The 14,118-nt window shown below is 49.5% G+C and overlaps 3 protein-coding genes across 8 annotated transcripts in view; all 3 read left to right on the top strand.

Annotated features, from left to right (window-relative positions):
• The window catches only part of LOC149332563 (calcium-independent protein kinase C-like), a 57,906-nt gene extending 48,491 nt beyond the window's left edge, over positions 1-9,415 (top strand). For 3 of the 4 annotated variants that reach the window (XM_089558183.1, XM_089558182.1, XM_089558184.1), the window contains one exon: positions 402-9,414. In XM_089558183.1, the coding sequence (XP_089414309.1) occupies positions 402-581 (180 nt within the window). In that variant the 3' untranslated portion in view covers positions 582-9,414. Of the gene's footprint in view, positions 1-401 lie in introns of all 4 variants that reach the window. The other variant, XM_089558185.1, reaches the window with a different exon arrangement.
• Positions 1-14,118, top strand: part of LOC149332560 (MAP/microtubule affinity-regulating kinase 3-like) — a 634,516-nt gene that overhangs the window by 462,781 nt on the left and 157,617 nt on the right. The gene's annotated exons all lie outside the window — the stretch shown is intronic.
• LOC149332562 (reticulon-3-like) overlaps positions 10,656-14,118 on the top strand; it is a 30,616-nt gene continuing 27,153 nt past the window's right edge. For both annotated transcript variants that reach the window (XM_089558181.1, XM_089558180.1), the window contains exon 1: positions 10,656-11,382. In XM_089558181.1, coding sequence (XP_089414307.1) covers positions 10,776-11,382 — 607 coding nt within the window. In that variant the 5' untranslated portion in view covers positions 10,656-10,775. The remainder of the gene's footprint in view (positions 11,383-14,118) is intronic.

Raw genomic sequence — 14,118 nt, 5'->3', positions numbered from 1 at the left:
CGTGTGACTGAATATTCATGGATCCATCAGGCAGAGCCACGGCTCTTGGCTCCTGCCAGCTGCGAAATGCCCCTCTAGGTTGCCTAGTTTTTAGTCTGTTAAGACTGGTTCGAAATTTTCCTGTTAGCAGATCATCACATTGCTTACGGAGCCCAGATGAGCTCGCTGCTCAAGGCTGCTCAGAACACGGGTGGAGAGCAGTTGCTGGGTGCCACTAACGGCTGATGTCTGAGCTCACAGATTATGTCATCCACCACCCTCCAAAAGTTGGTCACTTGATATGGAGGATTTTAAAGTGGACTTTGGAACTGATATGGTAGAGTGTCAGGCCCTTATTGTCAGGCTTTTTGTTAAAATATTGTTTTTTTTGTTTTTTTTTCCCCTTGCTCTTGTCTGCGCAGAAAACTAAACGTGACGTGAACAACTTCGACCAAGACTTCACCAAAGAAGAGCCAGTGCTGACCCCAGTCAACCAGGAAGTGTTGCGCAACATCAACCAGGAAGAGTTCAAGGGCTTCTCTTTCGTCAACGAGGACTTCAATCCGGCCAGGTTTGCGGGCGAGGGCGGGCCCGCGACATAGTGTCTCCTCCTCCTCCTCCTCTTCCGCACACGACGGGCCTCGCCCCCTCTCTAGTCATGTTCTGCACACACACACCATTCGCCACACTCTCTCCCTCTCTTTCCCCCTTTCCCCTCTCGGCAGCAGTGGCGCCCTCCTCGCCACCCCTCCCTGGGCCATCTTTTTTTTTTTTTTTTCAATCCGTTTCCCGGTTCTTTTTCCCGGCTGTGTTGTCGACGTGGACAGAGGTTCCACATCTGTGCCTGCACCCTCCCCCAGAGGGCAGCAGCGTACAGGAGCCAGCTTCAAGGCAGTGTCCTCTCTTTTCATCCATCCTGATGGCAGCATTCAGCAGGCTGTGCAGCTCCAACAGAGGATTCACAGCCGGTGATGGGGGAGGCAGGGGGTTGGGGAGCTGCGACAGGCAATTCGCACGTGCCTACCCCTACCCCCTACTCTCTTCATTGCGCTTATATTCGCCTAGAGAAGTGAATGCTAGCAGTCGAGACATCTCTGGATGCACTGCCGGAACTCTTGCCTCAAGTCTCCTTCCTCTTGTGGCAGCATCGACGTCGTTGCCATGCCCACTCCAATCCCACTCCCCCCCCCCCCCCCCCCCCCCCCCGACTCTCCTCCCTCAGAACCCTCACTGCCGCCTGCCTCCTAGGACACTGCAAAGAGCCAGAGTTGCCAGACAGGGGTGTGTGTGTGCACAATGGTGTCGGAGCAGAAAACAAAAACAAAGGAAAAAAAGGAAGCAGTCCACCCGGGCACTCTTTTTCTAGTCTAGTCGAGAGAGCTGACCCCGTTTTTAAGTGTGCCATGTGTCCTGAACTCCTGGCGAGGGCCGAGCCCATGGGGGGGGGGGGGCTAGCGTCTTTTACTGTTTCCTTTTTATTTTTCGAAGCTTTTCTTTTTACCACGAGTATTTTGATTGTTTGGTGCGTCGTCCGAAAATCTCGCGTGCCCAATCCCCGCACACATTGCTCTGTGTGTTTGGTGGGAGCGGTGTCCGGCTTGCCTACGGCTAGCATTACCAGCGGTCGCCGCGTACTGGACGGGATGGTTTCCGCTGGTGGCCAAGTTCCTGAAAGGGCAATGTCTTTATAGTCTCTTTTAATTAGGCTTTTTTATGGAAAAGGAGACGTTCTTTCTGCTCGCATTTTCAGTTTCTTGTTTGTTTGTTTGTTTTTTCCGCCTTGCCATCTTTGTCTCTGTACATTGTTGTGTCTCGCTCCCACCCTCTCAGTTTCAGGTCACTCCAGCAACTTTCACACCTGGGCCAGTTGTGACCAGTTTTTCGCTGTGTTCATAATGTGTAGTATTTATTTATTTATTCTGTGTAAACCCCTTGTATGCTTTTTGGAGGAGGGGCAATCTCACAAACCATGCATATGCTACTCGCTTTCAGCAGTGGTGGAGTTTTTTTTTTCTTTCTTTCTATCACTTGTCTCTTCGCTCACCCATCTTTCATTCGCATCTTGAGTAGTGGAGATGGGTGCTGTTAACACCAAGCTGACTTGTCCAGTCTTCAGGTTTCCACTTAGTTCTTAAAAGTGTTTCTCTCTGTGTTGGAGAGCACGAGCTTTATTATTTTTTTTTGGCCTGTTAATTATATTTTCGTGCTCTAGGCACTGTACGGAGGGCAGTTGGATAACAGCAGTGATATGCAGGTGGACGAGCTTCTAATTCAGGTTTGTCCGCAACGCTTCTGCGGTTTCATGCGCTATGGCTAGACTATATTTTGGGGCAGGAAACAGTAGCATCAACAGTGCATACTTATGCGGCAATATTATTAATTGCTTTGTTTGTTTGTTTGTTTGTTTGTTTGTTTGTTTGTTTTGCTGCAGTGTCTTTTCTCATCCGTCTTGCCCTGCGTAAAAACTGTGTGCTCGTCAGCTAGGGTGAAGTCCGGTGAAAAGTTGGTAGTGTACAGCATTGTTGGCACACACCGGGTGTGCATTTGCTTTTTTGCACTGAACCCTGCAAGCATTGCGGAGCGCCAGCCTGGTCAAACGCGCGCTTTTTTTGTGTTTGTGTGCAAATGGTTGCGTGTTCAGCACTAGTGCAGACAGGTGACCGGTATGCCACTTTTAAGGCACACCTTGGAATGAAACTTCCTTGAGCAGTTGGGCTGAGCTTCTGAAGGAACTCTTGGCAAGAACTGCTCCTTGAGGAACAGCGGCTTAAATGATAGCAGCTTGTCAGCTTACCCTCGACAGAGCGCTGCTGGAAAGCACGCTTCGTCTTTTACTTATCAGTTTGGTGGTGTCGCCTCTGCTCGGGCAGTTGTTGGCGGACTGAGTTGTGTCGGAGTACAGCCGAAGCCTGTAGGGTGCGCCGCAAACACTCGCCACTGGGGTATCTGCACTCAGGTGTATATTAACGCCAGGGACTACTGTAGAATGGTCACACGTAAAAAGTAAATTTTCTTATATGTAGAAATCTTTCTCTTTTTCTTTTTGGCGCCTTCTAATTCTGAGCGTTCAGTAGGATTCGGGCCTTGAACAGGTGTCTGTGGGAAAACAGCTGTAGAAAAGTAAAATGATGTTGCTTCCCAGTGGAAAAATCATCTCACCTTTACATTGTTGGTACACCCTGTTGAGACTGGGGGTGTTACGTGCAAGAGAAACAGCGGCGCAGCTAACACAGCACAAGAAAGAACACGAAACATCCGCACACAAATGCATAAATGGGCCCACTGTACAAGAAAGGTACTTCAGAATAATGGATTGTTGGGCGAGTTGGGCTCCTTGGGCTGTGTTAGTTGCGCCGCCGTTTCTCTTGCATCATGCACCAACTCGCTCAACAGTCCGTTACTCTGGAGGAGCTGTTACGTCTGGAGGGACTGTTACGCCTGGAGGGACTGTTACGCCTTTGTGAAATGTGGAGGAATGTTGCGGGGAGCTCATCATAAAAATTGTCTCGCTAGTCAGCTCTAACTAGTTGCTTGTGGAAGCCCTGGTACTTGCTTAGCATTTACGTTGAAGTCATCTGGGAGTGGCTTAAAACCGTGTGCATAAAATCACGCGAGGGTGTGTCCAGCCGCCTGCGTCGCACACACCAAAGAAAAGAAAGTGCTTATGCCTTTGTAACCATGTGACGAGGACTCGCTTCCAGCCACACATTCGGCACGTTTTGTTCCTGGTTCATGTCTAAGCACCCCGCAAGGTTACGTAAAGGTGAAGGCAATTTTTCCTCTGGGTTTGCTTGAAGATCAACTCAGCCAGCAAGCGTGTCTTGCTTTGCATCGCATTTAGCCGAGACAGCAGGAAGTCACGGGAAGCGTGTGCGTAAAATCCAGCGGCTTTCTCTTGAGTGAAGCCCGCCAGGAGGTCGCTGGTCTTTTGTGCGGAACACGTAACCTGTCTTTGCCGAATCCTCGATATAGCTGTAATCACAAAGCCAACTTGCTGGCCCTGTCCCTCGTTTTATTGTTGTTTTGCATCTCAGTGCCCTTTTCTGTCGCACCGCATTACTTCATTCCCCTCGCTCTCTGTTTTACATTCTTTCCCTTTTATTTCTGATTGCCGATTCAGCCATGCATGCCCGGTGGTGGCCTGCGTCTCAGCCCGTATGCGCCGTTGGGAGCACTGTGATGTTCGCACCTCCGGGAATTCAGCCTGGTTCCCCACTGGCTGTGTTGTGCCGTTTAAAACGGGGGTCTCAAACTCGTCTCGCCGCGCAGACTGCATAGACAAACTCGGCCAGTGATGAGAGAGGGAAAAGGGTGAAGCTGGAAAGAGAGACAGAGCAATGCACCGCTCTTGTTGCCACCCATGGGCACATTGGTTCTTCCACCGCCCTGGACATAGTGAAAGTTAAGTGGTGACTTAAAGCAACCCAAGCAGCACAAACAATAGGCCCAGTATCGGCAATGTATTGGCAAAACCGGTCTTACAAAGAACCAGAGTGATACCATTCCTTTCCAATATTGGGCCAATTACCTGAGCTGCTTGGGAAGAATTAATGCAAATCTAGGAGGCTGCTACCCCTCAGTTTTCACACAAATCTGTGGGGCCCCTTGTTTTATAGCAATGTAAGACACAGTAAGCAACAGTCTTGTGTCAGACAGTCAACGAGGATAAAGTGGTGCAATACAAATAGGGAAGAACGGTGCTTTCAGAGCAAAGGCTGGAACCTGGAAAACCGTCAGGACCATGCGTTTGAGACCCCTGGTTTAAAGGTGCGGAGGTGGGATGTCCTTGTCAGTTCCACATACGGTTCTCATTTCTTGAACTGTGTGTTTCTGACACTTTAAGCCTGTCCTTGCTGTTCTCTTTATCCTTTCATACTTCCTGCAATTTTTTTATATTTGGCCAGTGTCACGAGACTTATTCTCTGCTTTCTAATGACTGGCATATTCATATTGTTGTTGCTTTTTGCAACATGTCTGTCTCTGTTGCAGTTACCAGGACGAGTTTTCAGCCTTCAGTACTACTGAAGCTATTAGCATACCTGCAAAAACTGAGCAAATTCTTACCTGCGTTTAGTGATTTGAAAAACACCTCTACTCCGTCTGTTTCATTTTGTTTGGGCAAATGCTGCGCATATGTGTAAAGATGTGGCCAAGTTAAGTTGGCTTGGGTTTTTGTAGCCTATGCCTTGTAATGCTGTATTGTGAAATGCTGATGGCGTGCGTTTCTGAGGTGGTACTCGTCACAGTACCAGTTTGAAATGGTGTCATGACATGCAGGTTACGGTGGCCATCCAGAGTGTGTACAACTTTTATCCGAAGCGTTTTGTCTTTGTAAGCTCTCACGTTGAGGGCGTTTTGGTCACGTTCGCTGCTGTCTTGATTGGCTGTCGTTGTCTTTGACACCCTTCGGGGTGTCATAAATATTCCGCCACCGCGCTGAGCATCTCATCCTTGCCACATTCTCAGACGATGTGTATGTGTCGTTGCTTTTTATTTGCGTTCATTTCACACTTAGTATCTTCAGTGCTGGGGTGAGTGCGCTGTCGCTTTGTCCCCATTAGAACAAGACGCAGTAAGCATTTCCAGACACGCATTCAGCCACAAAACGTGAGCGCGGTGTTCCATCGAGATCATCTTTTTTTTGTCGTAGCACTGCTACAGAGTGAGTTGATGCCCTTTTTTTTTTGTTGTTGTTGAATTCCAGTGCTACAACCAATGGTAGTTTTGTTTCAACGCACCTCGTAGCAGCGCCCATTCCGGCAGCGTTGCTGTAGTCTTTAAAATGCTTTCTGTAGTTCCTTGCCTCTGACTTGCCGCGACTTTAGTCTTACATGTGTGCTTCTATTACTCTGTTTTTCTCAGCCGTCATTCTTTGTGCATCGAGGAAGTTGTAAATTGTGAATCCAAGTGTTTCTGTTCCAAGTTTTCTTCGATGAGGAGAAGAAAATGAGAGACTGCCGTTTCACATAGAGAAATACTCACATGCACATCAGTGAGTGCATCAGATGGTATTGAACTGTTTGGTACACGTGTGTGCACATGTACATAATGTAAATGTACACTGTTATTGATCAGACTGCTGCGACTTTTTTTCTTCTACTTGCTTTTGCGATCTTTTTTTTTTCTTCCCTCTCCCATGCATTTCTCGTGCTAGAGGGAAAGGCAGGTAGGAAACAAACTGAGCAATTTGTCGTTGTGAGGGCATGGAGCTTTAAACAGGTGCGCTTAAATACCAGGCTCTTCTCGGTTTAGTCCATTTCGGGTGAGCCCAAGGTAATGGGAATGTGAGCTGTCTACTTACAGGTTAATTTTTGCACTTAACAATGCGGCCACAACAGATTTTTCGGACTGAGCCGCACGTAGGGAGCCGAAGAAAATTTAGTCTTGGCATGCATGCCAAGTGACTGCACCTCGAGTGTGCATCTCGTGTGACGGAAAAGACGGACTTCTACGTCCAAGCTCCACTAGACAGCTTGTTTGCAGTGCATATTCTTTTTTGTTCGTAAAGCGTGTAGAGCGAAGCGTTGAAAGCTTCTCGGTGTGCAGGTCTTCAAGCCAACGAGGCTTGCAGTCACTAGGGAAGGCTGTAAGGCTGTGTGCTTAGGTTCAGTTTTTTTTTTTAACAGAACAGGGCTGTCGGTTCAGACCTAATATTACTGTGTAAGTAGCTTTCTCTGCACCGCTGAGCCCAACTCATTGTAGTTTGGTAACTGGGGCCGGTCTGAATGTCCTTCCACCTGTTAAGTTTCACCCGTTTCAGCCACAGAGGTGGAAAGGGAAAGGTGTTCATTGTGGGGTGATTCTGCCCAACTTTCAGTGGAGCTTGTTCCAGCTTGTTGGATTCAGGGGAGGATTGTTCAAGCCCTGCTAGTGCTGTCTCATCATGTTACATAACATGCTGCTTACATGCCTAGCCATCGGAACATAACAGTAAACACCTTGTTTTGCCAATTTCGGCACAGGGCCGTGATATCATGAACTGAAAGAGATAAAGAAAGAATGCAGAAAGAACTTGCTGCATGTAAACTATACTGCAGAGTCTTCTTTGAACAAGGGTGAAGTCTAAGCGCTCTTTTGTGAGTGGGGTCAGTGCAGTGGTCCATCTTCACTTGCAGTGATGTGATGGCTTTTATAATGTGCATTGAGTGGTGAGGAAGGCTTTGTTTTGCTTCTAGTGGACACCAGGTGGCTCTGTCTGAAAATTAACGAATACAGCCCTTTTTTTTTTGTCCAGCATAGTTGCGTCTTGATATGCGCGCACCTTGTAAAAAGTGTACAGGATGGTTACTGTGGTAATGTATCTCTATAGTCAGTACTTGCTCATATGTGCTTTTGTTTTATGTGGTACTTATTTACTTTTATTTCTGCCGTTTTATTCATGCAAGTCGTTCTTAGTGCTTATTCCTTTCTTCCTTTTTTTTTTTCTTTTGAGAAACTGAGCGCCGAAAATGTCGTGGGCAGCAACATTATTAAGTGTCAGTAAAGACAGTGCAGGGTAGTTGTCAGTCTTCGACATAGATGCTTTGCAAGCATGCATTTGCAGGAGCCGAAACAGCTGTGTTGTTTGTCGGCTCATTTATTTCCCTCCAGCCAAAGATCATCGGTTCGCGAACCAGCGGGGACGGTATGCCAGGGTTGTTGAAACCGGTTTTGCTCTGGGCACGGTTCAATTGCCCATATGCACGCGATTGCCGGGGGGGTGGGGGCCACGCATTATAGGTCACTTCCACTGTTTCCAAGGCAGTGCAGGACACCCTGCCATCTGTCACACACCGTTCTAACTACACAGTTAGCAAGATTCTGGCTCAGGCAGCTGCCGTAGTCTCGGTTTGAGACCAGGCTTGCAGTCGTGCTCCCGATAAACACCAGACTTGTTTTCTTTTCCCCCCACGTAGTGGAGCAGTTTCGTATTCCAGAGAGCACCGAATGGCCGTTGGCTCCAGGTAGAACTGGGAGGGTGGAGTGCCCCGTCGTTCGGACAAGGTGTCGTAGCACTTAACCATAGGCACGCGGTCGTCCTCTTTCTCTCTCGCGGTGTGTGGGGTGTGCGTGTTTGTATAGGAACAAGATGCAGCTTAGAGCAACGCACCTTTAGATCTGCACAATCAACTTGTGGTTTACCTAGATTCCCAGAGCGTGCAAGCAGCAAACAGTGGCGTAGCGGTAAACGTGGCAGCACTTCTGACACTCTCCTCCTTCTCACCCCCCTCCCCCCACACCCCACTCAACCCTGCCCCGTGGTGCAGTGGAGCCAGTTCACTCTCACCAGTCCGGCGCTGAGTGTCGAGACGCAGAGAGAGCATAAACTCATACACTCACACACGCTTGTTTACTTGCCAGACGTGGTTAGTGCATCGTCTCTCCAAGCCTTTCGTTCACTCCCCCTTAGCCGTTGTCCAGACGGGATCTCTCACAGAGTGGAGCTTTGTTTGAGATACGAGCTTGCCGATGAGGTGCCCGTGGTTCGTTTCAGCACTGCTTTAAACCGGCATGGTGGTGTGGTTATTGTTTGTCTTCTTCTTCCTCAATGAGCCGGTTCAAAGAGTTTCCCCACCGAGCTGCGTGCAGGGTTCGGTCATAGGGCTCGAACATGCGCACCTGCCTCGTGTGTGAGCGAGTGAGAGGAGAGCCTCTCTCTAATGGTGGTGTTTCGAAGAGGACATGGCGGCTTTTTTGCGGTGAGCTGTGCGGGCACAGGAGATGCAACTTGTCACGGCGGTCGCGTGACGACTCCTGCGTGCGCGACATCATCCTGCCTCCCGAGCCACTGGAAGAAGAGCCTCTCTAGTTTCAGACAAAGTGAAGTAGTAGCGGTGAAACGATTTGTCTCAGCACACACTCTCTGTCCACGTGTCTAGGCCAGACTTGAGCGTGCGTCGGTCGCCATCACAATGAAGATTTTAGGAAGGGAAAATGGGGGGGTGCAAAAGGATGTTATAAATATATACATAAAGTTACTCATACAATATATGTATATAAAATAAGATATTGACAAAAAAAGATTGGTGTGAAGTAGAAGCATTTGTAAACTCTGTACATTCAACTGTGTCTGTTTTGAAAGCATGGTCTTTAAAAGAAAAAAACTGCAACGTGCTTGCGGCACTCAGTGGCCCTCAACCATAGGTGTAGGCTCCCGAATCTGGTGCTGGCACGACCGTTCTGATATATTTTGTCTGTGGTTCTCATGCCCTTGTGGACATTGCTGCTAATAAACTCATCTGTGATGCAAAGAGAGAAAAAAACTGAAAAAAAAAGTATAGAAGAAAATGTTGTTTCAGTTCTTTCGGTGAGAACAACACTGACATCCTGATGCCTTCCTTTGAGAAGTCTGCAACAAAATGGCGGCGAAACGGAAAAACTGCATTAGTGCTCAATGGTGCACCGAATATTACTTTAGCAGATGATCTGGTAAGATGCATGCTTGCCAAAACGTGTGCAGCTTTTATCTGTGCAGAAAAAAAAAAAAAGGCATTTTTTTGAAGGCCTAAAGGGCTCGATGAACATATCCTAGAAGTACGGGCGGAGCGCCTACACGCGCAGGTGTACGCTGGAGCCTGTCTGCGCATGCGAAGATATCTGCATGTCGGATACCGGCGCCTGCGCACGCGTCGGAAGCGGGGTCCGGTTTTCAGCATTCTGGGGACCGCGGGACTCTCTTCTTCGTGGCTAAAAGCTCTTCCCCCAAGTTTTCTTGGAATCCTTTGATAGGTCACTGCACCTTTGAGCTCCCCAACCATTTTTTGTTCACTGCTTGACATTCTTTCAGTCGGCTCGAGAGGGGGAGAGAGCCAAAACCTGTAGCGTTGGAGATGCATTCCTCCTTTTTGACGTCCGTCGCGGCGCGGTGCTCTCCGCACGTGGGCCGAGGAGGTGTTCATCGAGCTGCTGCTTAACATTAGCAACCATGGCACACGCATGAATCTGCGTGATGATGGCTACAAATTCAGAACATTCGCGGAATCTCGATTAGTGCAGAAAATTCGAATTACACGGAATTCGAAATAACGGGAGCCTTTTTAATGCGCTTCATATCTGGCGGTACCAAAGCGTCGCTTCCAATTAACCGGCGGTTCGAAATAACGAGGGTCCACTGAACAGATTGTCGTGCTAGATTCTTCATGGCCGCCGGCTTTTAGTTCGGCGAAAGATCAACTTCAAGCGTTGGACGAGCAAGTTCGTTTAAGCGTTTCGGGAGCGACGTGCGTCAGCAGAATTGGAAAAACGCCGAGTGCGTATGCTGTACCGTCCTCTTGCTTTCTTTTTTATTGTGCTACGCACTGTTTTCTCACGTACATCTACGCTCCCCTGCCGCTAATACGTCCATACACTTTCTTGGAACGCTTTTAGTTGCATATCCAGCGCTAACGCTCCGAAAGTGAATCACCCGTTTTAACAGGAATAGCCCAGATTTCCGACCACATTTTTCTTTTCTTATCCACGCGAGAAAGGTGCGCTTTTTCTTCTTCGTTGCCAGTGGTTCCCGTAAACGATCGTAAGCAACGAATTCTCGAGTTCGACGCTAAAAACTACAAATTCCTTCAAAAAACGCAAGTCGTGACAAAACGTCGCAGCGCCGTGCTTCGTGTCTTTTTTTTTTTTCTTTCTTCCCCGGACCCTATTGTACGTTTTGACAACTGGCGCTCCGGGCGCCGGCGTGCGTCTCGCCTAGTGAGTCACACTCCACTGCGCGCCGCTTCCCCAGCGATAGCAGACGACAGGCTTCCTCTCTTCCGGCCGGAGCATTGCAATCTCAACGTGAGAGTCTCAGCGCACAGACCTTTCTCCTCGGCCCCGGAATGGATTTCTTGAGCGACGTAACGGCCAAGCAGCACCAGGACAGCGGCGATGACTCTCCCAACGTGCCGAAAAAGTCGTTCGTCGCCGAATCCGTGGACGCGCTGAGCGAAGACCTCGCCCAGTTCGCGACAGGTACCGCGGTGACAGATGCGGCGCGCGCTTCAGCACACAGTAAGCCCGATCAGCTGGACCTCCTGTCAGATTTCCAGCCCAACACCGCGGACAGCTCGCCGCCGCTGAAACCAGCGTCGGAGCCGTTCTCTTCCGTAAATCACCCGCCGAGCCCCAAACCCGCCGCCGCTGGTTTCAGCACCTCGCAAGTCGAGGACCTACTTGGCGACACATCATCATCGGCACCGGCAACCGCGCCTCCTCAACCCAGCGCTCCAGCGCCCGAGAAGGTCGCGCCTGTGGCCGCGACTGCGCCCGATTTAGAACCCCGGGAGGAGAAGAAGCCGCCCAAACCGACGCCGCCGGAGTTGCCCGTTGCGGACGTTAAGCCTACGATCCCTCCCGCGTCTAAGCCTAAAGCTGCCGAAATGCCATCCGAACCGACCTCGACGACGGGCTCCTCCAAGAAGGCATCGTGCTGCGTATTTTCCCCCGGTAAGTGATTCACGCATCGCAAGTGCTTGCGCTACGACTACGGACGCGCTCTTAGAGCGGCGAGGGCACGCCCACGTGTGTCTCCCTCTTCGCCGCCGTCGATGAAGTGATTGCGCAACTCGTACGCAGTTTTGACGGGCGAAATGTGAACGATCAAAACAAATCGTCCTTTCATTTCTCACTTTCATGGCCGCTCTGCCTACTCAGATTTCGTACACGTGGTTTGTAATCAGATATAAAGAAGAAAAAAAATGAAACGCGGCTCTGTGCTGGCAGGCCTCTTTGTCATATTTGTAAACACCACGGAAAACCGGTTGCCCCTTCCGACCGGTCGCTACAGTAATGCGCAGTTCCGTTTGAAGTTCGTTACTGCTTGCGTACTACCTGGTAGACGTCGGAGAATGAATGGATGCGACTACGGGTGTCGTAGCACTTTATCTCGGCCGCGCTCCAGTGCTTGTCGCGCTCCACATCACTCTGTTCGAGGCATCACGTCAACGGTGGGCGCACCGACTTTGTACAGGGTGCGAAATGCACGTCAACGTGGGTCGTGACCGGACGGCCGCAATGCATCGAAAGTATGAGGCAACCAACCTGCAACTGGCGCAAGAAAGTCCCAGACATGTAATGAGTGAGGCGCGTTGCGTTGCCGTAGCCGAACAGTCTGGCCGACGTCACATCGCGTGCTAGTGCGAGGTGGAAGTAGTAGGTTCGAATCCCGCTGTCTGACTTGTAGGAATTTTGTATCTCGCGTCGCTATCACGCATTCGAACTGACCACGGATGCTTCCTTCGCTTCCGTGGTCCAAAGAAATGCAAAAGCACATTGTGAGCTCGAGCCTTGTAACGCTTAACGATGCGTTAAAACTCGAGTCCACTACACTTTTCGACAGAACCGCATTGCTACAGCCGTGCGGTTTTTATTAGCTTTTTTTGCTTGTTTTTGTTGTTTGTAAGTTGCGTACTGACTGAGCAGAAACACGGAGCTATAACGGTCTTTGAAATCCCCTAGCAGCTTCCTTCCCAACAAACACAAAACCTCCTCAAAATCTCCCAAAAATGACCCATCGGGACATCTGGAATCTCCCCAGGAGGTGCTCATTTTTCCCGAACACGTCTAAAAAACGTCCCCACAACTAGCAATGTCCAAAAAGTTGTGCGTCCCATGGAAAGCCCCAAAAGGTTAATGCTCGATTTCTCGGCTCTGGTTCAATAAATTTTTCGTGCAGCCTGCAGGCATCCAAGCGCACATATGTGCCAAATTTCAGGTGCATACTTACGTTACAGGTGGTGTAATCCACCTTTCCACTCGTCTGGCTCGGCCGTTCTGCACTTATCCGTTTACGTGAAATGTCCTAGCATTTTGCACACAAAGGAAATATGAACTCAAAAAGTCACCCGATTTGGCTCATATAAGAGCAAATAGCAGCGCCATACAGAAGTAATTTCAGTTTACTAGGTGTGCTCTTAGCACGAATTGCATCCTGTCGTCCATGCCGGCGACCGCACCATACACCACCACAATCAAAATGCATTCATGTTTCAGTCAAAGAAAAACAATACAGACCAAATTGAAAGTCCGTGCCGAAAAACTTACGTTCAACGGCGCAAATCTGAATGAATACAAACAGCAGACGCAAACGTATGCACCATTTAATACACAGTGTACATAGCACTACGGCGCCATGCATATGATGGCCACTTTTTTCTCCAGCCCTGAGAAATCTGCAATATGAAGCAAGTAGAACAGAATACAGGCTGAAAGTTGATGCACCTTAAACGAGCATTCTAAGGGCTTCAAAAGCAGATATGCACATGCAAAAGCAAACGTATGTAAAGAGCAACTTCGGTGACAAAAGAAAAGACGAGATGGGCGTACGCTGCAGACACGCAGAAATATTAGTTCTACTTGGCGAAAATAAAAAAAAAAATGCGAAAAGGGCCTGCAGTATGCTTAAATAAATCAATTAAATAAATAATTAAAATAAACCAACATACCTTGACGACGTTGCCTACGGAAACCCAGGGATGAAATACAAGGCTGCAACAGCTGAAACCATAAATTAAACGCAGGCTTCTGTCCTGCGCCTTCTCACAGCACAGCGAGCGCTCAAACTACGCGTTACACCCTCGTATCCTGGGAGTTTTATTTTCTTGTGACTAAGTGTGGGGATAAGACTGCTTGGAGCCAGGCGGGAAGATGAACGTGCTCAGGTACGTGCGGTGGCGCGCTGCATCCATGGTGCGGCAGACCGCGCATGCGGCACAGTCCAGCGTGGGAGTCGAGATCAAGGCACGATTAATCCAGTGGGAGAGAGTCAATATAACCACGCGAACACTGCACAAACTATACCGCTGCGGCAGGATGGCTGCGCGGTGGCGAAGTTGGTAGAGCAGGCTAATCCATGGGCACTCGCAGAAAGAGAGTGGTGGGTCTCGGAAGGTCCTTCCCGCCTCAGACCGTAGTAGACGGCCACGCTGCCACCACCAACGTGCTGCAGTCGTCGGAGGCGCTGAGGAATGCAGGGTGCGTGCGAGGAGTCACCTATTGCCACGAACTCCGCTGCCACGAACGCCGCCTCGAACAGCGGCATCAGTAGGGCCGTGGAGCTGCGCAAAGGACTTGCGATGCGCAGCCGCGGCATCAGTTCCAAAAGAAATGGTGTGGGCACGCCGAGGTGCGCGGGAAAACTTCCGTGAATCTGTATAGCTACGAAGTCCACGACAGCCCAGTTGG

Source organism: Amblyomma mixtum, chromosome 8 (assembly GCF_055824585.1).
Source record: "Amblyomma mixtum isolate Tamu chromosome 8, ASM5582458v1, whole genome shotgun sequence".
Classification (NCBI taxonomy): domain Eukaryota; kingdom Metazoa; phylum Arthropoda; class Arachnida; order Ixodida; family Ixodidae; genus Amblyomma; species Amblyomma mixtum.
The sequence above is the reverse complement of the archived record's forward strand: the minus strand, read 5'-3'. Positions and strand labels throughout refer to the sequence as shown.